Below are 25,977 nucleotides of genomic sequence, written 5' to 3'. Positions count from 1 at the left end.
CCAGAACTCAGGGACCGAGCTCAGAACTCGGGGACGGAGCCCAGAACTCGGGGACGGAGCCCAGCCCCCGGGGACAGAGCGCGACGGAACGCAGGCCGGGCCACAGCCGGCTCCTCGGGCGCCCGTGTACTCGAGGCCGCGGGAACTTTGACAACTCGGGTTTCCGAAGCCGCCGTTGCACCCACACGGACTGGAAAACCCCTAGTATGACCGCAGCATCGGGCGGCGGCCTCGGCCTCCTCCGTGTCCAGTTCCCGGCCGCCTGCGGACGAGACCCCGGCGCGGCTCCCGGGCCGCCGGCCACACTCCCCGGCAGCCGCGCCCGCGCACCGCCCGCGTCCGCACGCTCCCCCGGCTCCGCGGCGCCGCCAGGTGACGTCAGAGAGCGCGCGGCACGACGGCGCCGCCAGGGTGGCGTCAGAGAGCGCGCGGCGCGGCGGGCCGCCGTCAGGGGCTCGAGGGGGAGGGGAGCCGGGGCGCTCTCGGCGGGAGTGGGGGCTGTGAGCGCGGCGCGGAGAAGCCCACCGCCGGGGCCAGGGGTCCGGACGTGGTCCAGCGCCCGCCCCTCAGCTGAGACCCGGCACCCGAGACCCGGCCTCTCGCGGCCCCAGACGCTGAGGCGTTACCTCGGGCCCCGTCGGGCAGCGGCCGGCGACCTGAGAGCCCCCGTCGCCTCCGCCGGCCGGCTGCAAGCCCCGCCCCCTCCGTCGCGCGCTTGCGCCGCCCGGGCGACCGCGCGTGTCGACGGGAGGGGCCTCCGCGTTCCCTTCTTTCCCGGGACCGGCCCACTCCGGCGGCGCCGGGGGGGGGGCGCGTTTCTCCGCGTCCCCGGGGCCCCCTCGTGAGGAGGCGGCGGCCACAGGCTCCGGGTCTGCGGACCGGGCTGCGCGGCGCCCGTGCCCTCGGGACCGCGGGCCGCCGCGGAGGCGTGGGGCGGCGCCGGCTAGCGGCCGGCGGCTCGGCGCTCCCCCTCGGCGGCCGGCGGGATGGTGCGTCCCGCAGGGCGCGCGCGGCTCCCGCGCTTGGGCCGCTCGGCGCGGGCGGGGGCGCAGAGGGCGGGGGAGCGGGCCCGACTCGCAGGACCGGGCCCGGGCCGCGCCGTTGGGGAGCGGGCCCCGCGGGGCGGGGCGGGAGCCGCCGCCGAGCCTTCCGGCAGCCGCGACCATGTCGGACCCGGCGCCCAAAGTTCCCGACGAGATGTTCCGGGAGGTCAAGTACTACGCGGTGGGCGACATCGACCCGCAGGTACCGCGCCGCCCCCGCCCGCCGCTCTCCGCGTCCCCGGCCAGTCCCCGCTCCCGCCGCGGGCGCGCGCCCTGGCGCAGAACGTCCGGGCTCCGCCGGCTGGGCCCCGCCGAGCCCGCCCGCCGGGCTGCGTGGAGGTTGGGCCCCCCGTGCCGCCAGGCCCGGGGCCGGCGGGGACGCGGGATAGGGGACCCGGGGGAGGGGGTCTGCGGTGCTCTCGGGAGGGGACCCGGGGAGCGGAGGCAGGGGACCTGGCAGTGAGGGTGCTGCGGGACCTGAGCTCGGCGGGGAGCAGAGGAGGGAGAGGGGATGTGTGGGTGGTTTGCGAGACCCGGGAGGCCGCAGGGCAGGGGGGTCTTAAGGACCCACGATCAGGGGGAGCAGGAGCGGGCAGGGTCGGAGATTTGGGTCTTGCTCTACTGGGACCTTCGGCCAGGAGGGCCTCTGGAGAGTGAGCTCAGGGAGGAGACATGGTTGGGGGGGGGGGGTACTTACTGACCAGAGAGGAGGGGAGGGTCCGAGCTTAGGGCCTAGCACGGAATGTCACTGGCCTGGCCTGGTGGGGGACCGGCTTCTGTCGCATGTGGTAAGTAACCCCCCCGGGCCTGCCACCTCAGCCAGCTGCCACTTTGCTCCCTTCTGGGGCAAAATTGGACTGGGAGCATCTTGGCTGCCACCCACCACGTGTGTTTGCGCTCCCAGAGCAGTGGGCCCCAGCGTGTGGACGGGGTGAAGGCGATGGAGCCCGGCCAGGGACCCCAGGTCCAGGCTCCTGGGGGCTTAGTGAACATGGTCCCTGGTGTGGCCGGCCCCCGGATCGCACGTGAGAAGCACTCACTTTGCCACCACTGAAGGCCTGTTGTTTGATTTTCCTAATTGGGGGAATTAACCAGTAAATGGGGAAACTAGCCAGGGAGCACCGTGGGTCTAAACACTTATTTTTTCCTAGTTTGGGCTCACTCCTAAGGACGCTGTGGCTTTTCAAAGTTTTTTCTAAGGAATGCATGGTGGTTAAGTGTCAGAGCTCCTCTTCCCCTGGGGGTGAGTCTTCGTTGACTGTCCTCTTCAGGTTAATCCGCACAGTACGCCCTTTATGGAAGCTTATGCAGGTGAAGTTACCTTGGGTGTCTCTTAGCTGTGAGCACTAAGCTTGGAAGGCGGGCCAGGGGATGCGGAGGAGACCGGCGATCAGACCTTAAGGGCTCAAGAGTGGAGACTGGTGTTTAGGAAATAAATTTGTTTGGCATAAAAGGAATCATCGAAGGCAGAATGGTCTTGGGCTTCTACAGGCTGGTCTCTTAGTGTCGCAGTAACTAAACTCTGCCCCACGATCCCCAAGGTGGGTCCTTTTTCTCCTGTAGCTATAGGGTGAAGAGACTGAGCCTTGGGTTTAAAGACAGACAGGTGTTGAGCCCAGAGTGGTCAAACTGAGTGCCTGTAACAGCGGCCCCTCCTCCCGTGTCGATAATTTCCCTTTCTTTCAGCGTCCATCATTCTCTCTCCTTCCTTCCTACTCTCTTTATTTTGTTTTAGGGTTTTGGCTTTTTCTCATAAGGGACTTGAACCAAATGTTACTTAACACGGAACACGCTGAATTGAAACCGTATCTGCTCAACCATGACTCAAATCTAAGTGCTTAAAAATGTCCTTGGCAAACCGCTTTGATCTGCAACAGGATATTTTGTAAATGATTTGGAGCCAAACCATGGATTCCCTGCATCTTTAAAATATAGATTCAGAAAGTCCACACGTATCGAACATCTAGTAGCTGTAAAGGCACTGGCCTAGATAGCAGACGTCAGGTAAAGGGGAGTCATAGTGGAACCTGATAGGGATCCTTGAGGACCCCCCGCTGGTGGGGAGTGGGGGTCACACCTGAAGACCTGATGGTGTAGGCTGGTAGGTGTGGCCAGAACAGACTTCTCTGCTGGGCATCGCTGGACTTTTCCAAAGTAGGTGTCTTTTGCAGTTGGCTGTTGAGATCTGCAGAAGCTCGGAAGGGGGTGAGGTGAGGCCTTTCACGTGGAACGCGTGTGCCGAGGGGTGGAGGCGTTAGTGTACTCGGGATATGTCAGGATGATCAGTATGCCCGGTGCCGAGTGGCAGGACGTCAGTCTAGTAAGGCACGTTCGGGACTGCGGAGCCTGGAAAGAAGCCACTTTGACCACTTTCTTGCACTGTCTCCCTCCAGGCACCACATCCTGCTCTTGCTCGTTCCCCCTCCCCTTCCTTCTTCCCGTCCCTGCGGATGGTCCCTTCGGTCGGTCACCGGCCGCTTTTCCCCGGGCCGTGCAGGTGCCTCACGCCCCGTCCGTTCTTGGCCTGACCGTACTCCCTCGGTGAGATCTGGCCCTGCCGTTTCCCTGCCTAAAACCCTCATGTCGCTCCAGAAGTGCCTTCTGTGTTTTATTTCAGAATAAAATACAGATGTCGTGTAGGAGGTCAGAAAGGCGGGTCACTGCCCCGCCCGGCGTCCTGTCCGGTGCCTCGAATGCAGCGCTCCCCCCTCAGTGCATGCGTTTTTGTCTGGCCAACTCCTTAAGTTCATCGGGATTCTGCTCAAGTAGCCTCTCTTCCAGAAGCTTTCCCCTTGTTGGTGAAACTGCCTGTCCCTAAGGGTTTTGAGTGTGCGCCCAGTCCCTGTTGCGTCTGTCTGTCTGTCAGACACGCTACCTCGTACCTGGCCCCCAGCCTCCGTGCTTACCTGGTCAGTGGGTCCAGATTTCCTGCCTTTCACTGTCCTCAAATGTTGGATTGCGTATGATGCAGAGTAAAAGGTTATTACTTTTATGTGGTGGACGTGGCGTGTGTTTATTAGAATTTTCATTGTTCACAATAATTCATGTATCAAAAATGAAATGGGGGCGCCTGGGTGGCTCAGTCAAGTAAGCGGCCAGCTGCGGTTCAGGTCATGGTCTTGCGGTTTGTGGGTTCGAGGCCCGCATCGGGCTCTGTGCTGACAGCTCAGAGCCTGGAGCCTGCTGCCGATTCTCTCTCTCTCTCTCTCTCTCTCTCTCTCTCCCCCCCCCTCCCCTGCTCATGCTCTTTATGAAAAATAAGTCAGTGTTAAAAAAAAGACTGAAATGTGTTTTTCCACTTTAACTTTTGTGTGTGTTTTAAAGGTTATCCAGCTTCTGAAAGCTGGGAAGGCAAAGGAAGTGTCCTACAACGCGCTGGCCTCACACATAATTTCGGAAGACGGGGACAACCCTGAGGTTGGAGAAGCCCGAGAGGTCTTCGACTTACCTGTCGTCAAGGTCAGTGCTAAATCGGATCGATCGTACGTATCTCATCATCGTGTATCTCCAAAGCAATACGGTGAGGGCTTTGTGGGACCCTTCGCAGGGTGTGTGCTGAAGTTCTGCCTTGTGGGGGAGGCCGCCGCACGAACGAGGGTCTTTGGACGGCTCGGTGCCCGCCATGGCGCAGGGCCCTTTACGGTCACTCTAGGTTGGTCAGCACACGCGCCTGCGGGGGAGTGGCCCTGTCTCGTCTCTGCCTGGAGCTCTCCACCCAAGGACCCGGGCCTTGGAAGTGGGTGTGTCAGCTTGCAGCAGCAGTCCCAGGGACCCAGTGTCACATTGTCCACCTGGTGGCCATCACTGGTACCGTGGTGTAGCGGATTGGCTAGTTTTTTTTACAAAGTGGGGGCCTCCGCTGGGGGCGTGAGTTGTTCTGAGCGTGTGGATTGCACGCCGTGCTCTCTCTTGCTGCCCGTGCTCACGTTGGCCAGTGTTAAATGTGTGTTTCTGAAATGTAGTTTTTTTGGTTCTGGTCTTTCCGTTTTTTATCTAATCATACGTATTATGCATTTGTTTCAAAATAATTAAATTATCATAAAACAGTTTATAATAATTAAATATTTAACTCCACTATCCTTTTTTTCCCCCTCTTTATGCTATCAAACACTTTGCCGTAAAATCAGTAAAAATTATCACGGCTTCCTCACAAGAGAGGCTAGGAGTTAGGAGGCTGCCATTAAAGTCGGCTGGGATGCAGAGACACTGCCTGCCCCTGGGAGGTCCACACCTCCTCAGTGTCCAGCCCTGAAGCCGCCTTGCAGGCTTAGAGACCTGATTTTTGAAAATAAACCTGAAAGCCGATCTGTCTCAGGAGAAGGTTCTCAGAAACCAGACTCTCGGGAGACGGCTGTATAGTCAGAGTGACTATTAATTTGCAGCGACGGACACAATGGTCACGTCCCTGCACTAGACTGCTCCTTTCAGCCTGGCCAGGTCCTTCGTGAAGATGGAACGTCCGCAGGCTTCCCGCTGCGGCCGCCTGACCCCACCGCGTGGGAGAGACAGACTGCGGCAGGCACTGCGCTGTGGGCGCGGGCACTCCCACCCACGGATCCCGCCTTTGTCTCTGGTCTGCTTCCATTCTGCCGTAGCCGTGGGGACGGTGTCTCTGCGTACTCTCTGTCTCTCGGTAGCCCGGGCCCCTTGTCTTGTGACCGTGACTTTACGTGGATTGTGTGGTTCAGAGTGAACCTTGAAAGGGCAACCTTATGAACCAGTGCTGGGGGCTGCGGTCATTTAGAGCAGTGGCCCTTAAATCTGGGGACTGTCCAGTTTATGCAGCAAGCACTTGGTAATACCCTCTTTATCATCCCCTTGCTTATGTGTAGGGGACCGTCCCACAACTTGAAATACGTGTACGTAAATGTGTACTTCTATTTACCTATAAATCGCCCATACTGAAATGTAAAGGAGAAGAAAGGGAAAGTAAACCGTCCTGTGTATTCGGCCGGTAAACACTTGGGCACGGCTCCCTGGAGGCCGGGCACGGAGGTCCCGTGCTGCTGGATGCCGAGGCGCTGTGAAGTGGCTCCACGAACGTAGACTGTCCCCGTTCTGCAGGCGGAGTCGCCAGCCGGGAGCTAACGTTTCAGAGCTCTGATCAGTGCCTGCCACAGTTCTGAGCTAAAAAAGCCATCTTCGTCTTACACGGCGTATTTCTGGGAGAGTCGGGCCGTACTAAGGCCGCATAAGGTGCCTGTGACCCAGCTTCTGCAATGATCACATTTTGCCGGTCTGGCCCAGGTCACCCTCCCCCCCAGCTTGCCCCAGTGGCTGTAGTTTGAGACGAACCCCCAGGCACACCGTTACTGCCTGCCGTCAGGGCCCCAGCCTACTTGTGATAGGTGCAGCGCCTGTCCCGCCCAGGGGCCGCCCCCCCACGATGATGCTGGTGTCCACTCAGGGTCCTAGTCTGAGCTCAACTGAGACTGGGGCAGAGGCCTGCTTCCGGAAGCCCGGGTCCCTTGGCCTCTACATGTTAAGTTCGACAAATGCATTTTAAAAATAAGGCATCCTTAGGCGGTGACAGATTAGCATTTACATATTAGGGTTGTATAGATGTTGCATCTCTAGGCACCAGAACTTTTAGGATAATTTTTTTAATGGCACTATTTTTCTCAGTGGCCTTAGGGCATCATTGGAAATGTTAATGCAGACTGCGGTGGGCGTATTTTTATCTGCTGTTGTTTGCCTTTGGGATAAATTACTCCTTATTACTATGCTTTTCTAGTTCTCTCTTTCTGCCTTATTATTATCAGCGTGTCCTACTGACTTGGCATTGTGTTATCTAGACACACGTGAGTGAGGGTTTCTGGGTGGCTCGGCTCTGCATGGACTTCCTGATGGCTAGCCTCAACCCTTAAGCAGGGAGGCCCACACTCCCTCTCCCCCAGGTTCCCTGAGGGATACTTCCCAGGGTGTATGCCGCATGTAAGTCAAGGGGAACCTGTCCCAGTGTCCTTGAGAGAAGTCACACCCGGCCCGGGTGCTATTCTGGCGCATCGCCTCAGGCTCTGGAAATCCTCCATGCTGGACCAAGGGATAACTAGAAATGCTGGTTTCTGGAAGCCGCCCTGGTGCACAGTCGAGCGGGCCAGGGGCTTGTGAGGCCCCGGCGGTTACCGTGGCGCCTAAAGCTCGGCCCCTGTGATGTTAGCCGTAGGAGAGTCCAGGCCCGTAGTGGCTCCCGAGGCCGGCCAGCTCCCTTTGAGTTAACTGGAGATTCCCCAGGACGGTCAGAAAAGTGCGAAGACCCTTGGATGAACCACATGGTTGGAGGCACTGAGCACTTTCTCCCAGCAGGGTGCTCTCTCCAGTGAGTTAGTTAAAACGCTTGGTGAAATGATCAGATCATGAAATAATTATTCCAAGTAGAGCCAATCTTTATAAAATGTTCAGTATTCCTACACCTTGTTCACAAACTTTATAAATATAGCTGAAAAATTGTTGATGATACCTGAAAAATGACGGGGAGTATTTTGTTTTCTAAAGTTTGTTTTTTTTTTTAAAGTTTTTAATGTTTGTTTATTTTTGAGAGACAGGGCGCAAGCAGGGGAGGTACTGGGAGAGGGACACACAGAGCCTGAAGCAGGCTCCAGGCTCTGAGCTGTCAGCGTGGAGCCCAATGCAGGGCTCGAACTCACAAGCGGTGAGATCATGAGCTGAGCCGAAGTTGGACACTTACTCAGCTGAGCCTCCCCGGCGTCCCTCTAACGTTCTTAGTTTATGACAAAAGTGGTTTGCAGATGGTTAGGTTGGAATATGGGTTGCATCAGAGCAGAGAAGACTAGAGTTGCATCTAGTCTTCGTTGTTACACCCCAGTGCCTTGTACCATCCCTGGGCCAAAATAGAGTCAGTAAGTACCTGATGATTAAATTGATGCAGGAATAATACGTATGTATGTTCATTTCAGTTTGTCGAAGTTTCTGGATGTTTCAGCTGGCTAAGTGGGGCATGATATAGATGAATGTAATTTTAAACATGTGGAAATAGAAATTTTCAAAAATATAAATTACCCAAAAAGGCAGTAAAGTTTTATACTTAATCTGAATTATGGAATTTATAAAAAAATTACTAGACAAATACGTTCATGATTTATAGCATATCTATTGGAGTTTACTAAAAACACTCATGAACTTAGACGTGGTTGGGTTTGGCACTGCAGAAGGAAACCAGGGAGGGCCTGGCATGCCTGGGAGGGGAGGGGGCAGGCCTGGCTGTCAGACCCTGCCCTTCGGCTGTGGGTTCCTAGCTGGCCCCGACGCCTCAGTGGTGATAAGTGTGTACACCTAGAACTTAAATCTCTGTGCATAATACTTTTAAAAATTGGTGGTACTGCTTTATTCTGTAATTGAGCTTTTGACCTTGGGCATTAATAACGAATCTGATATTTTTACTACTTGAATACTCCCAATGTGGGTGCTTTGTGATCACTTACAGCAGAGCCTTTAATTTCTAGGAGCAGGGCTGGTGAAATGTCATTTTGATTATAAATGGAAAGCGTTGTTTGATTTGAGTTCATATTTTCTTTTTCAGCCGTCGTGGGTGATTTTGTCCGTCCAGTGTGGAGCTCTCCTGCCGTATCCTTTTTGGAGAAGGGGGAGGGAAGGGACGACTCTGGGTTTAAGACTGAAATGGTAACTAAGTGGATTCGCTAGGAGGGGGTGTGTGTGTGTGTGTCTGTCCTCTGTCCCTTCTGTTTTCCGTTCTGTATCAGATTTTCCGTACCTGGTCCTTGTCCCCCACACCCCGGAGGGAGGGCTGCCAGCGGCGGGGCCCGGGCTCTAGTTCTAGGCCAGGGCTTTCCGGTCTCGGGCAGTCCGCCTCTCTGGACCTCAGCTTTCTTGTCCCTGCGACAGTTTTTCTGGTAGCTAGTTAGGTGGACTCTTTCTAAAATTGTAAGTCAGCATGAACCAAATCAGGAGTTATTTGAAGAATAGATAGGGGAAGGGAACATCAGAGCTTTTTTAGTTCCATAAGCTGCGTTGTCATTCTTTTTTATTACATTGGGTAGAAGGTGTACTTAACACGCGTGTTGGCACCTGGTGTGGGCTGGGTGCCAGGACTAAAGGGGTCACCCGGGGCCCCTTGCTGCCGTGGGGACCCCCCCCCCCATGCACGTGGCCCGTGCTTCAGCGTCTCCTGAGTGTGGCGTCAGAGCACAGTCCTCCCCGCCCGGTGACGTGTCAGGCTGCCCTTTCGTGTTCTGGGCCTCATGGCTTCTGTCTCGCCCTGGCGGTGTGGCGCTCCACTGCGGGGTCCCTCCACGCGTAACCTGATCGTGAAAGTCCCTTCTTTTAAGCGTGCCCGGCACCCCGACCTTAAAATCGCAGACGTCGCCCAGAGATGATGTCTTTCATCCTGTTTTGCAGCCCCGCCAGGCGGGTCCTGTGAATGCATTTTCACTTCATTGAACTGATGCAGATGGAGAGAATCTTTTTTGTATTAAATATTCACAGTGGCCTCAAATACACAGCAAACATCCCTTTCTAAGCAGGTCTGGGGGGATGTGCGGAACTCCAGCAGCTCCGGCTCCAGACTCCTAAGACTTCTCAGCCATAATCTGACGAGTTAGAGGAAATCAGTTCCTGCTCTGTTTTAGTTTTTGTTTCTTGGGAGTTTTTGTTTTCTTCATTGAATAAAAAGAAGAAAGACGGGGAGATGGATAATTTTGTAGGTGAGAGGTGAATTCTCCCTGTTCTGGATCATGTGTTCTCTGCACGAGATTCCCTAGGAAGCCGTCTCCCCGAGTTCTTCCCTGCCTGTCCCAGAGCAGCTCCAGGGGACAGAAAAGGACTTTTGGTTTGCATTTGGTCATGTTCGCCTGAGTCTTTGGAAGGAGATACTCCTTGCGCCCCAGGTAGGAGGGCGGAAACTGATCTCGGCTCGTGGGGTGAAGGCGTGACGCGGGGTCCATGGGGCTCATACAGTCAGTCAGGCTCCCGTCAGCCCTGAGGTTTCTCAGCAGATTACAGCGAAATTTTCCATTTGCTCTGTTTCTCTTCATTCACTTATACCTCAGTCGGTGCACTTTATTCCTGCCGGAGAAAACAGTAATACTTTATCATAACCCATTTCTATTTGTAGACACCCCAGATTCTTCAACAAAAGTCATTGTGTTGCTGTGCATAGGCCGTATGTTCTGGGCGCCCCGAGGTCGGGTCCGCTTGGGTACAGCCGTATGCCCTGTGTCTGGCACACAGCTCTTTTCCACGAATTTTATTTTGAATGAATGTTAAAAATCAGAGCTTCAGAGCTGGGAGGGTTGGTAATGGTGTGTATTCTAGCTCTTGTTCTAGTTAAGGGAGATCTGAAGCTCAGAGGTGGTCCTGCCCAGGTTCATAACGTTAGCAGCGGTGGTAAGACGAGACCTCAAGTTCTTCTACAGAAGATGCAGTAACGCTTCCTTCTAAAATAAACCCTAGACTTTTAAGTTTGCTATGAAAGTAATTGCTGTGCCGTGTGTGTGTGTGTGTGTGTGTCTATGTGTGTGTACACAGTAAGTCGGCTCTCAAGGGCGGGTGTTTGCCCCTGTGAGTGTGCGTGCCCATTTTCTTGACAATGTTCGTGGAGGTGCTGGATTTGAAACCACTTCCCAGAACCTCCCCGTTGTCTCTGTGCTGTCTGCTGCTCCTTTCTCCGTCTGCTCCACCATTCTCGGTCCCCCTAAGTCTCTTCCTCAGTGGACCGAGTGGGAGGGTGGGGGTGGGTCACGTCCCACGTCTTAGTGAGATGCAGGCGGCACTAATCTCATTTCTTTGGAATCTTAATAACTATAAAACAGAGTCAATGGTTTTTCTCCAGAGTCATGTCAACTCTTCTTTGGAGTCACTGCCTGCCTCTCCCAGGTAAGTGTGGGTACAGCCCGTCCTGTGTCATTCACACGTAACAGGTGGGAGCTTTTCCATGTTTGGGTGGATCACCTGTTAAGTCAGCCAGCTGCCTGTGCAGTGTGACCTTATGACACACTTATAATTCTTTAAATATCCCTGCTTAGACTTCAGATTTAAAGTCTTAATGGATGAAAATGGTCTTTCTAATATAGAGTTCCAAAGATGTAAAATTTGTGGAAAAATAGAAGTGGAATTATTTAAGATGACAAAAGTTCAATCATAAAGGCAAAGAGAAACAAAACCTCAGTAGATAAGGCAAAAAAATGAATTTACAGCTTTTTATAAAGAGGAATTACAAGTAGTAAGTGGGACGTAACATTTGACACACTTATAATCAGGACATGAACATTTATTAGCGCTGACGTCAGAATTTCCCCTTCTTGGGTTTGTGACTGTGGACGCCTGACCCCAGGTGCGCCCCTGGCCGCGTGTGCGCGCCATGCCGGTGCACCTGCAGCCGAGCTCCCCCCCCCCCCCCCGACTGCTGGTGGGGACGCAGTTCAGGGCGGCTGTTGGTGCAAAAGTTGAGTGGTGTCGTGAGCCCTAAAATAGCTCCTCTTGTTTTCCCCTGCGATTCTCTTACATTTAGAAACGTATCCCCAGTTGGTAGAGAGAAGGGCGTTCCACAGATACTATGTAGAATATCTAGGGTAAAAGTGGGAAAAAATCAGGTCATCCTGTTTTTGGAAATGGTTCAGAAAGCTGTTGTGTGCAGTTATGTGACAGTGTAAGTACATAGCCAGTGTCGAGTGGTGCTTTATGGAAATAGAGGACGGGAGGCAGATTCTTTAAGTGGGGGGAGGCCAGACGTAGGTACGTGCAGTGTGCCGTTACTCAAGTAAAATGTACGGGACTTGTCTGAAAGGGGGGACCAAACGTTAGCAATGGTAAATTCTAGGTAGTGAGCAAAGTGGATGTTCAGTATTTTTAAGTTGTGTTCTGTGCCCTCCACTTCCAGCTAAAAGCCCTCAAATTATAAAAAAATATTACAACAAGTCAAGTTGGTATTGTTTGAACTCATTTTGAAATGCATAGAATAATTCGTTGAGCATGAGCACAGGAAATGGTGTGGTTGACCGTGCCCTTATGGACCCACTGCCGCGACGACCTGGGCAAGGAGCAGGGTGGCGCCCGTCCCCAGAGCCTCGAGGAGGGGCCCCTTCAAATCCCTGGGTGAGGTGGGAAGGCCTCGCTCCCAGCCTGGCCCCGCTGGGTCCGGAGCCACCCAGTGGGCTTGGCCAGACTCTACCTTTGTTCCGGCTGTCTCCCCGCCTGTTTGACCCCTTCCCTGTCCCCACGGTAGGCAGGCTCAGTTAGGGTTACTCTGTTTTACTTTGTCTCTAGTAAATTCTTGAAGTTCCTTAAAATTATGAAGTTCTCTCTTTCTGTTTTTGCTACCTTTATTTAATAGGGAATCCTTGAAATCCTGGCTTTTTTTTCTTCTGTTAAGAACAGCAATTTTGTGGGGCATCTGGGTGGCTTAGTCGGTTAAGTGTCCGACTTTCGCTTAGGTCATGATCTCACGGTTCGTGGGTTCGAGCCCCATGTTGGGCTGTGTGCTGACTGCCAGCTCAGAGCCTGGAGCCTGTTTCAGTCTGTGACTTCCTCTCTCTCTGACCCTCCCCTGCTCACGCTGTCTCTCTCTCTCTCTCCTAGAAATAAATAAAACATTTAAAAAAAATTTAAAAAAAGAACAGGAATTTTGTTAATATTTGTATTTTTCAACATTTATCACATTTGTACTGTAAGTGATATTCACAAAGATAACGATCGTTAAAGTTGGTTAAAACGAAAACCTTTTAAGGATGGGTGCTGTGGTTGTATATGGTTTTTATTGTTTCCTTATACTTCTCTGTGGGTTCTAGATTTTTAACAAATTCCAGAGAAGTTTTAAAAATGAAAACATTTTAGTATTATTCTTTAGTGCATAAACACCGTGTACTTTGGCTGAAATGTGAATTTTGCATTTAACTCTGTTTTCATTTATTGGAGCTGTGGGTTCAGAGACTCAGAGCCTACTGTGCAGAGGGCTCGAGCTGAATGAGAGAGGGAGAGGAGGAGGCTGGGCCAGGGTCCCGTGGCTCTTTCAGGGATCGGGTCACAGCGACGTGCTATTTGGCAGACCTGACGTGGGGAAATAAATATTCAAATCCATTGCACATGTGATGGATTTGCATATCACATTATTAACTATGGGTTGAGTATTAGAGAACACTTCTGGTCTTCGGAAAAGCCAGTGGTTACATTTAATAAAGGTCAGAATGTATGTAGCAGATTTTCAGACCGACAACACGAAGGTTAAGGCGCACACAACACCTTGTCACCTGCTGAGCTCGATCAGGTGGCCCCGTGTCCGTGCCAGCGGTCACAGGAGCAGGCGCGAGTGTGGACTTGCCTGGGGGAGGGGCGATGTCAGGCCTCAGGGGCCCGAAAGAGCGGGCAGAACGCGAACCGGATGGGGGCGCGCGTTCCTGGCAGGGCCACGTGGAAGGAGGCCAGGGCGCCAGGGCTGCTGACAGAGGGCGCGCGCTCGGGGTGCCGAGGGCCGCAGGGAGCAGCGTGGGCGGGGCGGGAGCGTGGGAACTGGCCCGCATGAGCTCCCTAGCGTGGCCAGTGGGACGCTCCTTTCCTTTGTTTTCTTAGGTGTTTAATTTAGGATTACACGTGTTTACGCCAGGACACTTGAAAACCGCCGACCAGCAAACATGGAAACCCTGCAGCCTCGCGGGCACAGCTGGTCCGCAGGCTGAGGCAGGAAGGGGAAAGCGGGAGCCTGGTCCCTCGGGTGGATGGCAGAGGCGGCGTGGAGCACGTTGTTTGGGGTGTCGATCAGCTATCCACATGGGGGGGTGTAGGTGTGGTGCGACGGGCAGAGAATTTGCTTCTTGCAGAGGAAGGTAGGAGGCCACGAGTCAGGAGCAGAGCCTTGGGTGGTGTTCAGGAAAGGGACTTTGCGAAGAAAAGAAACCTGAGCGTAAATAGAGATCTTGGAGGAATAGCGGGTTGTTTTTAGAAACCAGGGGTGAACTCAGACTCCGTCTCTAAGGCTGGGAAGCGGCAGTGTCCCAGGTGAGGGTGGGGAGCGCTGATTTGTAGCAGATAGTTGTGTGTAGCTTTGTGTGTCCCCTCAGTCCTGCCTGTGACCCAGCAGAGGAGGAGAGCAGGACCCAGGACTGCTGAGCGGGCTGGTGGCCGTCGTGCAGGCCCGGCGGTGGTCTGGGCTGGGAGGGCAGCAGCGGGGCAGGGAGGGGGTTGGAAGCCCGTGGAAGAAGCCACAGCTCGGTGGTAGAGGGCACGGGCAGAGGTGAGCAAGTGTCCCTGGGCCGTGTGATCTGGGGAGGGGCCCGGCCTGTAAAGTTTTATCCAGGTGCAAAACACAAGGCCAGGGGCGGCTGCAGCTGCGGTGGGCAGGCAGCGGGATTGAGGGACCTTTGACAGTGTTCTTCTGTCCTTTTAGCAAATTCATTAGGTAATAAAACTCAGGGTCTGGAGTTCTTTTGATCTTCACGGGTCGCTTACTACACGGTTCGTTGCTTAGGGTGATGAATGGGAATCCGTGTGCGATAGGATCACATCGTAAAACGCTCTGCTTAAGAGTTGAGAAAGACCGATCAAATGAGCATGGGCAAGATTTCACCTGATGGAGGCTCACGAGCTGAAGCCCTGGTTGAGAACAGGGCAGTGTGGACACGGATATTTTCGGGGGCGGGGCGGGGAGGGAGGTTACATGAAGATGGGATGTCTTCCCTCAGTAAGCGTGTGGTCCGGGAGGGAAGACGGGCTTGTGAGCGAGCTGCGGGCTTTGGCAGACACAGGGTACAGGCGGCTGCGCGGTGCGGGGGCTGCGGCGAGCAGGACTGTGGGCGCCCACCCGGCTCTGGCTCTGGCGCTGCTGCACCCGCACCAGGCAGGACCCCGCCTTTACGACGGGACGGTCCGCTCGGTGGCTCTTAGTGACCGTCTGCCTTCTCCGCCTCGTCGGGGTGTCAGGGTGTTGACACAGGCCGGAGCTCTCTGTCGGAGGCTTCCAGAGCTCTCCCAGGGCCAGGCAGGGAAGGCTGCTTGTGCCAGCAGCCGCCGGGATGCGCACACGCCGTCTGCCGTCTCCCGAGCGCGTGTGGCTGTAGGCGGGGGCCCCGCTGTGAGGTGCCGGGTGGGCTTTCGGGGACACGATGAGAGTCCAGTGGAGTCTGGCCAGACTTGTGACTTCCGTCTTGAAGCTAAAAATAAAAGCGCTTCCCGTTCTGTCTCTCAGCCAGCAAACCTTTCTGGACGGCCTCCCCCTGTGCCTCGCGCTGTACTCAGTCCCGTGAGGGAGCCAGGAAGTCGAGGGCGTAGGTCTTAGTGAGGCCTCCGCCTCTGACGGTACTTGCAAATTGTAGTTTTCTTCAAGACGCGCCAGGATAGGTTTGGCGACTAGACCCAAGGAGCGTCCGGCTTGTGCCCAGAAGGGAAGGCACTCCCGACTGGGGTGAAGGGAGCGGTTGTTGAGGGGAGCCGGGGACGAGGTGACCGTCCTCTGCGCCACGTGCTTAGAGGACAGGGTAGTGGGGCGAGTGAGCGGGCGGATTCGGAGCGTGGCCAGCACGTGGGCGTGCGTGCGGCCTGCCGTGGGGCCAGGGCCAGTGGGAGCTGAGTGGGCGACGGGGCTGGGCAAGGCACGAGCCCGGGCCCAGCGAGTCGGACGAGTATGCCCGAGGCACGGCGCTGCCGTGGGACGCGTGTGCCCTGCACGGTCACGACGGCCTGACTTGCCACGTCCGAGCTTCGTAGGCCGAGATGACATGATCTGTAGTTTACAAAGATTGCTTTAAAAAAAAAAGGCACTTTTCCCCAGTTATAGGAGTAACACTCTTGAAAATTTGGAAAATACAGAAAAGTATAAAAATGAAAACAGAGGGGCCCCTGGGGGGCTCAGTCGGTTAAGTGTCCGACTTTCGCTTGGGTCATGATCTCGCGGTTCGTGGGTTCGAGCCCCGCGTCGGGCTCTGTGCTGACTGTCAGCTCGGAGCCTGGAGCCTGTTTCAGTCTGTGACTCCCTCTCTCTCTGACCCTCCCCTGCTCGCGCTGTCTCTCTCTCTCTCCTAGAAATAAATAAAACATTTAAAAAAAAAAAATGAAAACAGAAATGGCCCCATAATCCCATCCCCACGAGGGCACTATTGTTAACGTTTTGCTGCAGAAGAAGTGTTCTTAGTTGTTAGTTACGTGGATGCCAGTTCATTGTGCAGCTGGTTTGGATGTGTGACGTCGTTTGGCCCAGACACGGGACGGTGAAGGGCCCGGTTTGTGGGAGGCCTCGGATTGGCCGGAGCCCGTTGGTGGAGACCCCGTGTCCGCTCCAGGTCTCCCTCCTCCCGCCCGATGTTCTTTCCACAGTGATAGGCTTCTCCCTGTCGCGGCCCAGGCCTGTGGCGCAGGCCGGGTACTGGCTCACCGCGGGCGGCCCAGCCAAGCCTGTGCGCGCTGCTCTGTGGCCACGGCCTTCCCGGGAAGGCACCCTGAGGTGCTGATTATTTACCTTCATTTTTAATAAGGAGGATGTAGTGATCCTTTGGAGTCTGTCTTATCATGTAATTAAATCTCACCCCTCCAAACGCTGCACGAGATATGTGTTTTTGTGAAAGCCTCCAGTAACAAATAATAATTTCCTGACCCAGTCTTCTGATGTGACAATGACTAACGAGAGAGATGTAAAGTAGTGATTTTTCACGGTGGTTTTAGGAAATTAATATGTTCCTATTAGTATTCACAGAGTAGTGTGCAGTGCAGAATAATTTCTGGAAACCTTTGTAAACTGGGTGAAAGTAGATGTAAGGTGGTAGAGTTCTCGTGAGCTGACTAACGGCAGCGTTTAAAAACATGCTCTTTATAGTACTGTACAGAATTAACAGAATTCTTAACCATAACCCTCAATTTACAATAAATAACTCAGGAAAAAAATTGACCTGGTTAAATGAGTATGTTAGAATTAACTCCCCTTTATTTTCATACTTCTTTTGTCTTTCAGACTCTAACATCTTATTTTTTAGAAATTCTTTTTGGGAGTAATTGCCCTTAGGGAAGGTACAGAACAGGGAGATAGAAGTTTCGACACCTGTGTTTTAAAAGCCAGCATCTCTGATGATTAGCTATAATTTTGGCAAGTGTGTTTCCTGATCTGTACAGTGGGCTTAATGGTTTCTGCTTGGCATGGCGGTCGCGAGGGTCAGGCGTACGTGTGAAGCCCGCAGCACAGTTCTCGGCACAGAGGAGGCAGGCAAGAAGCAGCTGTTCTTGTTCTAGCGGAGGCCTCTTCTCCGACACAAGCCGCTCCGTGTGGGCCTGACCGCACCGCTAGGGCCGGCGTGCGGTGGCCCCTTGCATGCCTGCCTCTCCTCCTTTGTTTGTGAGGTAATACTGACCGTTTCCCTGGGCTCACAAATAACTGTTTTTATCTTTCTATTTCATCCATTTCTTAAGTAGTGTTTATCTCTTAACGATGAAGGAGTTCCCTGATGACTTTGATGCTGCTGGTGCATTCTGACACTTTCAGATGGAGTGGTGGTCTGCTCCCTCTGCTTGCCCTCCCCATCGCTTATGTTGAAAGACTCCTCCATTAATTTTTTGGAGTGGGGATATGTGTTTTCACTCATTTGGTGACAAGGCGAAAAAAATCACATCTATAAAGTAGTCAGTGATAGGAATCGAAAGTTTGTCGTGACAAGCAAATAGCTAACAGCTCCTGTGTCTTCCGTGCGAACCCCCTTACGTGATTTCCGTTAAGGGAGGGAGGCAGACGCGGACGACGGCTAAGATGCCGCCTTGTACTTTAACAATAAGCAGACTTGCACAGACTGAAATGTGTGACGGAAGCCTGGTGTCCCTTCCTTTCCCAGGTGTCGTCTGAAGACAGGAGCGCCCTGTGGGCCCTGCTCACTTTCTATGGGGGGACCTGCCAGCTGCACCTCAACAAGAAATGCACGCACTTGGTTGTCCCCGAACCGAAGGGGGTAAGCATCTCCCACACGCCCCCCTCTTCCTGCGTCCCCTCAGGCCATCCCTGGGCCGTGGGGGGAGCACCTCCCGTACGCCCCCCTCTTCCCGCGTCCCCTCAGGCCGTCCCCGGGCCGTGGGGGGAGCATCTGCCACACGCCCCCCTCTTCCCGCGTCCCCTCAGGCCGTCCCCGGGCCGTGGGGGGAGCACCTCCCGCACGCCCCCCTCTTCCCGCGTCCCCTCAGGCCGTCCCTGGGCCGTGGGGGGAGCACCTCCCACACCCCCCCCCCTTCCTACGTCCCCTCAGGCCGTCCCTGGACCGTGGGGGGAGCACCTCCCACACGCCCCCCTCTTCCTGCGTCCCCTCAGGCCGTCCCCGGGCCGTGGGGGGAGCACCTCCTGTATGCCCCCCTCTTCCTGCGTCCCCTCAGCATTTCCAGTAATCGAGGGGTTGGTTTTGAGCTTCTGTTAAATTAATGGTAAGATTCCATTTACAGAAGCTGATTCTGTTCACCTCTATTATTTACATCTGGTTTCATTCCACAGAGGATGGGAGATGATTATCCTTTCTATTCACAGCCAGAGTGACCTCTAAATGCAAAGAAATTTGGGTTTATCTCATGGAGAAAACTGGAAAGTTTTTGAATCTCTAGAGTTTCCTTTCAAATCCAGTAAAACTTTAGTTCGTTTTTATTTGTGAAAGTATATGTTTTTAGTTGTCTTCACAATTTTGGAAAAGGGCTCGTACTGAGTATAACTTTGCAGACACGTATTTGGCAGTTTCCAATGCCGTTTCCTTTCTGATGATCTAAAGTATATAAAAGTATGTGTACCTCGATGATCATGGGGTCCTTGTCTCTAAGCACTGCGGGGACCACAGAGTTTTGGTTTCCCGGGTGGGCCCTCAGGTCAGCAGCACCCGCCTCCCCTGTGGATTTGTGAGAAATGCAGACTGCGGCCCAGCCCAGACCTTGTAAACCAGGACCCGGCGAGGGCAGGCGCGGAGCCGGCAGCTCTGGCGCACCCGAGAGCTTGCGGACCACCGCCTCTGGAATCAGGCTTTGCTGTCCCCAGGAACAGTTATTTATAAGTCTGAGAGTCCAGAAGAGTGTGTTTGTGGTGAGTTAACTTTCCACATACGGGGACCCTCTCTGTTCTTTCTTGCTGCCTCAGTCCGTGTGGCCTTCCTGCTCTTCCCGCCAGTGCGCTGGCTGCAGGGGGCCAGCGGCGAGGGGCTCTGGCGAGCAGTGGGCAGCATGGACTGGCTGAACCTGCCCTGAGAGAAGACCCCTCTCGCAGAGGCTCTGATGCTGAGCAGAGGTGACCTGTGAATGTGTGGTGGCCGCGCTGGGCTCCTGACAAAGGAGCCCTTCGTGACCCGGCGAGTGTGGCTGTAACACCGTCAAGCAGTGTTTTCTGTGAAGTTGTAGGATGTGACTCTTCAGTCTCTCAAAGTGAAGAATCCTAGTCTGCACAACATTTTAAGAGATATATAGTATGTTTTGGCCAAACAGTATATGGGTTCTTTTCATACTAATATCGTGTAATTTCTGGATAAGAGTAAGTCATTTGACTGTAGGCAGCTAGCTCGAAAGGGAACAAAGTCTTTATAGATTTGGTAACGATGAGTCAATACTTCTGAAGAGCCAAATGGTAATGCAGAGGCAGTGCACGCACGTCAGTTTCGGAAATAAACGGCATCTCTTTAAATCCTTTTATTTTTTTTTTGCATTTTTTTTTATGAACAAAGGAAATGTTCTACCTTTCATATATTGGATTTTTAAAATGGTCACTTAGGTGGAGAAGAAAGGAATTTAAGAACAGAATCAGCAGAACACAGTGTGCGCGTTGCCAGGAGGGGCTGATCTGCAGCAGCTGCAGCCCTTGCGTGGGAGCGTGGCCGCTGTGGCTGGGGGACCCACCAGTCCCACGGCCTGGACTCCGTCGGCCACACTGTTGGCTCCTGAGGTCATGAGTTTGGTAACTCGTCCAGGTGAGGGTGGGATGACTCGGCTGCTCGGTCAGCTCAGGCAAGGGCGTCGGGTGGTGCTTGCTTGTAGGTCACCTGGTTCAAGCATAAGTGTCTTTCAGTGACAGAAACTCCCTTGTTGGGGGACGTGGGAGAACGCATGAGTGACGGTGCGGTGCGTAGATTGCATGGCACACAGTCTGGTCCCCGTGAGACATGGAGTGCCAGCCCGCCGTGCACATGGGAACCACCAGCCGACCTGGCAGGTCCCAGCGCCAAGTTCAGGGTTCCTCTTTGATGTCCCAAGTGCACCTCGACCGCGCTGTAGGGCACTGGTGGTACTTTTGCTGTTTCGTGACACCATTCAAAAAGTATTTCATATTTTATTATTTTCAACAAAGTGTCTTTCTACCTTGGAAAAGAACGTTGAAATCCTATCTTATATGTATGTTATTTGGTCGTGTTTATTCAGCTTATAAACACTTCAGGGTATGTCCAGGCTTGTTTTCCTGGGACAGCCCTGTGGCCCTCCTGGGACAGGCCGTCAGGAAGTTAGGAGTCTCATCTGCTGTGGAAGTCTCTCATCTGTGTTTACCGTGAGAGGTTGACTTAACATTTCATACTTAAATATTTCAGAATGATTCTTAGAATAAAGAATAAATTTTTTTCATTTTTTTAAGGTTTTATTTTAACTCTGTAGTTAACGTAGGGTGGTGCGTTAGTGTCAGGTGGACGCAGAGTGATCCAGCACTTCCGTACATCAGCCGGGGCTCAGCTTCATTTCGGTGCTTAGTACACACCGTGCGGTCACGCAGATATTCCCCCGTGCTTCTCTTCACCTAAGGGTCAGAGCACGTATTATCTTAATAAGATGAATTCCTTAAATCATGCTTTACACACAGTGTGGTTTCAGTGAGTTTAAGCACGCGGCTAGGAATAAAAACATTTTTCTCGGGTGTGGGTCAGTGGATAGAGCCATACGGAATTGGCAGCATAGCCTTTTAGGAGGCTCTGTGGTTAGAGCTATGGAGCCTGAAAGTACTTTTCATACTTTGATGCCAGAACCCACGAGTTCATCTTAGACCAAGAATCTAGGATATGTGTGTCGAGAATTAAGTTCACTTTTTCATGGTAACAAAACCCGAGATAAACACTAGAGACGACTAGAGTGAGTGGTACCAGAAATAACCAAGCGGTAGTCCGTGGGACCGGGGTTGCCTGGATTCTCGACCGTGCGACAGAGTGGTGTGCTCGGGTTAAACCGACTTAAGCTCGGGTCTGAGGGGGCTCCACAGCCCGAGTGGGGCCCGCAGTGGTGGGGGCCGTCGTCAGAGACGCACGACATGGCGTCATGGGGGAGATGGGTGAAGCAGGATTGCACGCGGGTGCAGGCGGTTTATTACGGTGTCTCCACTTGGCGAGTTTGTTCGAAAATGAGCGCTAGACAGTGAAGAAGAGAAGTGCCGGCGTAGAAGTACACGCACGGACGCGGGGGAGTTCACAGTGCATTAGGTGCGAAGAGCGCATCACGGAGCCCCGGTGCCCCCTTCACCTTCTCAGCACACGCACATCTGCATTTGTAACAGGACAGCGGAGCCGGGCGCTCGCGGTGTTGACCGTGGCGCGCTCAGCAGGTGGTCTCCCCCCACCGTCTCGGAGTGGCTCCCCGTCGGGTGTCCTCAGAAGCCACGGCGCGGCATCACTGAGGCCCGAGCCCCAGGAGGAGGTCTGGGCTTCCCGGTGCTGCCGTGGCCGCCGCCGGCCCGAGGGCAGTCGCCCGCCCCGGCCACCCTCGCCGACTACACAGCAGGGGCCACCTTCAGGCTCCTTGACAGGAAACGGGTTTGGATGTGGGGGCTCCGGCCGTGTGTGCCAGAGACCGGCTGTTCCCTGAGGTGCTCAAAGCCCGGGGCGGGGGTGCTCTCAGGTGAGCGAACCATAGAGAGGAACTCGGTTGTTTATTTTCTAAAGTTTATTTATGTATTTTGAGAGCGGGGGAGGGTGGGGGGACAGGGAGGGGGAGAGAGGGAGGATCTCGCGCAGGCTCCGTGCTGTCCGGCAGGGGCTCGAACTCCGGAACCGCGAGGGGAGCGGAGATCAAGAGAGCCCCCCAGGCACCCCTCAGACTTGTTTATTTTAAAGCTGCGGCATCGTATTACTCTTGCCTAATTTCTTTTTCGTTTATGGCTTTATCCTTTGGGGTCTGTTCCGTTCTACACGCTTTCCTGCGAGGGAGCCGCTGCCTGGGAGCACGCCTTTCCACGCGCCCTACGGTTCGTGCCCCGTGCCCGGCCCGAGGCCCGCGGCTCGCTGCGGCTGGGACCCCTCTGCGTGTCGCCCCGCCCGCCAGAGGCCGGGCGCCGTGTCCTCCGTGGTGGTCCCTTTCTCTCCAGAGCTAAGCTGTGAACCTCGCTGTCAGGCACGGGCTGCGTCCTCTGTGTCTTCCACGCAGCGAGCTCAGTAAACACTAGGCGCCTCATTGAGGAAGCCTCCCGCGAGAAGTCGGCCGCCCTCCCTGACCGTGCCCCGTGTCCTGACGAAACTCTGCCCCCTCGTTACGGCTTTGCACAGATTGTCAGTGAATAAAAACTAGACGAGGTGGCGGTTATTTATCTCGCTCGTGAGAGAACCGCCCGTGGGGCCGCTAGCTGTCCTTTTTTCCTCACATGCCATCTGTGAAGGTGGACTGTGGACAGAATCTTGTGAGGCCGCTGTCGCAGGCGGGGCCGCCCTGAGTTCGCGGACCCGTGGTTCGCTTGGGTCCTGGTCGTGCTTCGGGAAGGAGTTGAAGCCTTTCTCTGCCTAAAAGGGCAGTCGCGGGCGCCGACCATTCCAGCTGCGTCCCTGTCCCGACGCCGTGTTCCGTGCACAGTCCTAGGAGGTCTGGTCACACTTAACAGCCGTGTTCATGTGTGTGTTCTTTGCTCGTAGGAGAAATACGAATGTGCTTTAAAGAGAGCAAGCATTAAAATTGTCACCCCCGACTGGGTCCTGGAGTGCATATCCGAAAAGACCAAGAAAGATGAAGCGTTTTACCACCCTCGCCTCGTTATTTACGAAGAGGAGGAGGAGGAGGAGGAGGAGGAGGAGAACGAGGAGCAGGACTCGCAGAACGAGGGCAGCACGGACGAAAAGTCGAGCCCTGCTAGCTCGCAGGAGGGGTCTCCGGGCCACCTGCAGTTCTCGCCCACGTCAAACGCCGAGAAGGCCAAGGGCGAGTTGATGTTTGACGATTCCTCAGATTCGTCACCGGAGAAACAGGAGCGAAATCTGAACTGGACCCCGGCCGAAGTGCCACAGGTGGCCACGGCCAAGCGCAGGCTGCCCCCGGGGAAGGAGCCCGGCCTCATTAACCTGTGTGCCAACGTGCCGCCCGTCCCGGGCACCGTCCTCCCCCCCGACGTCCGGGGCACTTTACTGGCTCCGGGACAGAACCTGCAAAGTTCCGAAAGATCAGAAATGATCGCTACTTGGAGTCCGGCCGTGCGGACGCTGAGAAACATTACCAATAATGCTGATATTCAGCAGATTAGCCGACCGTCAAATGTAGCACACGTAAGTCACTGTAAAGAGCGGAAACTTAAATAATGGACTTTAGAGCTGAATTTTACAGATGGTTTCAATACAGGTTAGTATTTTCCGCTTCTTCAGGACAGTTAACTTATAAGCGGTACTTACTTGTGTGAGAATTGTTCTAGTTCTACAGGTGTGTGTGTGTGTGTGTGTGCGCGCGCGCGCGAGCGAACATTTCTTACGCTCCGGCAGGATACCAGTGACGGGAGTGCTTGCCCGAGGAAGGCTTTCTGCTCTTAGCTTCAGATGAGCGGTGGCAGCAGAGAGAGGCATGGAATTGACCGGGTGTTATTATTTGTTTATAATGAACCTCATGGTGGATAAATAACATAATGTGAACTATTCTTTCGTTTAAAGAAGCCTGAATCTCAGTTGATACTACTGTGATTGGAGTTTGTTGATACGGAATATGGCCTTGTCTTTCCATTTAGGACTGAAAGGAAGTTGTTGAGGTGGTACGCCGGTCACTGTGTCCTTTCTGTGGGTCGTGGGGACAAGGTGGCGAAGGAGAAAGACCAGTTTCCCACCTTTGTTTCGGGTGTGGGAGGTGTACGCGCAGGAACAGAAAGACTCGTGTGGGTGGGGGGCGTGGGTGTGCTGAGGACAGTTTGATGAAGCGCCTAGAATAGCCGCCGGGGGAAGGAGGGTATTTACGAGAGGTGGTCGGGGAGGGCCTCACGAAGGAGGTGTGAAGGACAGAGAGGCTGTGGGAAGAGCAGGATGGGGTTCCCTTCCCCGAGAAGGGAACAGCGGCTGTGAAGACCCAGGGGCAGGCGTGAATTCGCTGTGTTGTAAGGGAAGAAAGTCTGTGAGACTTGGGGCTGTGGGCGGAGCTGGGGGGCCTTTGCAGGGGTCTGTCCCCCAGGGCCTGGGTCGTTCTCCCTGAGTCCGAGCAAGCCACTGGGACTCTGGGAAGGGCCTGTTTCTTGTAGATCACAGTCCCTGAGGAGGATGGTAACAGCAGTGCTTTTGTTTTTTTTAATTTTTTTATTTTTTAACATTTATTCTTTTTGAGAGACAGAGCATGAGCAGGGGAAGGGGCAGAGAGAGAGGGAGACACGGAATTGGAAACAGGCTCCAGGCTCCGAACTGTCAGCCCAGAGCCCGACGCGGGGCTCGAACCCACAGACCATGAGATCCTGACATGAGCCGAAGTCGGACGCCTAACCGACTGAGCCGCCCGGGCGCCCCGACAGTGTTTTGATTAGCAGTGCGTGTTAAAGCTGTTCTTTTTTTATTGTCCTGTTCTCCCTCCCTGGCTTGGCAGTAAGACAGTACGTGGTTCTTGAGACACCAGAATAAGGTGGAAGAAGAGAAAACATTCTGCAGACGTCAGAAGGGAGAAAATTAAGATGGCACGAGGCAAAGTGTGTAGGGCGGAGGGGAAGAGAGATGTAACCAGGGTTGAGGAGAATGGAAGGTTCTGGAAGAGTTGATACGGGGATCCTGGGAAGACAGTATTGTTGGACGTGGTTGGGACCCAGGTTAGGTTGTGGCCACAGCTTAAGAGACGTGGAGGAGGTGGAGGCCGAGAGGGTGGCGGACAGGACAGGCGCGGGTGCTCGGGGCGCGGCAAGGTCGAATGAGCAGTGCTGGAGGCGCAGTGGCTTTGGACGATGACAGACGAGCCAGGGCCAGGTTACACGCCAGCAGCCGATGCCACCTGCTGCCTGACATGTTTGCTTTGGAGCAAATAATTTTCTTAATTTATTTGCCAAAATCGTGGGATCATCTACAAAAATGGGGTTTCTGGCGTTCCTTGCGAGGTGGATGAGCCGGCATTTTGCAGTCTGAATGGTGACAGCGCCTGGCAGCTGAGCCGCGGCCCCCCCTCTGGCGGTGAGGCGCTGTTCGCAGGCCCGCCCTCTGCGCCCCGTACCTGTACTCCCCGTCTTGGTGCTGAACTTGCTGGGCCCGGGAGGCACTTGGAGTTGGTGGGGACACCGGTCTGGAGGGTGGTGACGACGAGGAGGGCCCTGGGAGGAGGTGGTCAGGGTGCAGCTCTGTCCACTGGGGCCCATGCTCACGTGGGGTCTCTGGAGGCGAGGACGCAACGCAGAGAGCCCGCGGCCGGGGTCATGGGCCATGGCGCCCCTGATGCCAGGAGGTGCGGTCCCAGCACCAGCGGACAGGCAGGGGGCGGAGGGATGGTCACAAAGAACTGGAAAGCCAGGGGCACGGGGCTGGCCGGAGAAGGCAGCCAGAGGACAGCCCGGAGGCGGCAGTGGTGTGACCGGGGCCTGCGCAGGGAGACCGGGCTGCCCCTGGACGTGAGTGTGGAGCGCGGCCTGCGGCCCACAGCCCGGGGAGCACAGGGACCCCCCCTGTGGTTTGGGGCCCGCGGCCCCTGCTGTCTGTCTGCCAGCTCTCCCCGCCCACCCCCCAGCCGCGCCCTGTGCTTCTCCCGTGACCAGTTGGATCCCACGCTTCCTGAGTTCGCGTCTGGGTGGGATTGTCTCCCGGGAGGTGGACACAGGTGCCTGCAGCCGGGAGCGGGTGCGCCCCGGTGGGGGGTCGGG

General features: G+C 54.7%; 1 protein-coding gene across 5 annotated transcripts in view; it reads left to right on the top strand.

The window, feature by feature from the left end:
• The first annotated feature begins 1,059 nt into the window (after positions 1 to 1,059).
• Positions 1,060 to 25,977, top strand: part of PAXIP1 (PAX interacting protein 1) — a 46,878-nt gene continuing 21,960 nt past the window's right edge. The window contains exons 1-6 of one of the 5 annotated variants that reach the window (XM_039230745.1): positions 1,060 to 1,245; positions 4,368 to 4,502; positions 8,584 to 8,627; positions 10,832 to 10,895; positions 17,819 to 17,932; positions 22,817 to 23,440. In XM_039230745.1, coding sequence (XP_039086676.1) covers positions 1,165 to 1,245; positions 4,368 to 4,502; positions 8,584 to 8,627; positions 10,832 to 10,895; positions 17,819 to 17,932; positions 22,817 to 23,440 — 1,062 coding nt within the window. In that variant the 5' untranslated portion in view covers positions 1,060 to 1,164. Of the gene's footprint in view, positions 1,246 to 4,367; positions 4,503 to 8,583; positions 8,628 to 10,831; positions 10,896 to 17,818; positions 17,933 to 18,824; positions 19,036 to 22,816; positions 23,441 to 25,977 lie in introns of those variants that run through there. The other 4 variants (XM_039230746.1, XM_039230748.1, XM_039230749.1 and 1 more) reach the window with 4 other exon arrangements.

This window comes from Hyaena hyaena, unplaced genomic scaffold (genome assembly GCF_003009895.1).
Source record: "Hyaena hyaena isolate Hyena2069 unplaced genomic scaffold, ASM300989v1 scaffold_50, whole genome shotgun sequence".
In the NCBI taxonomy this organism is placed as follows: domain Eukaryota; kingdom Metazoa; phylum Chordata; class Mammalia; order Carnivora; family Hyaenidae; genus Hyaena; species Hyaena hyaena.
The sequence above is the reverse complement of the archived record's forward strand: the minus strand, read 5'-3'. Positions and strand labels throughout refer to the sequence as shown.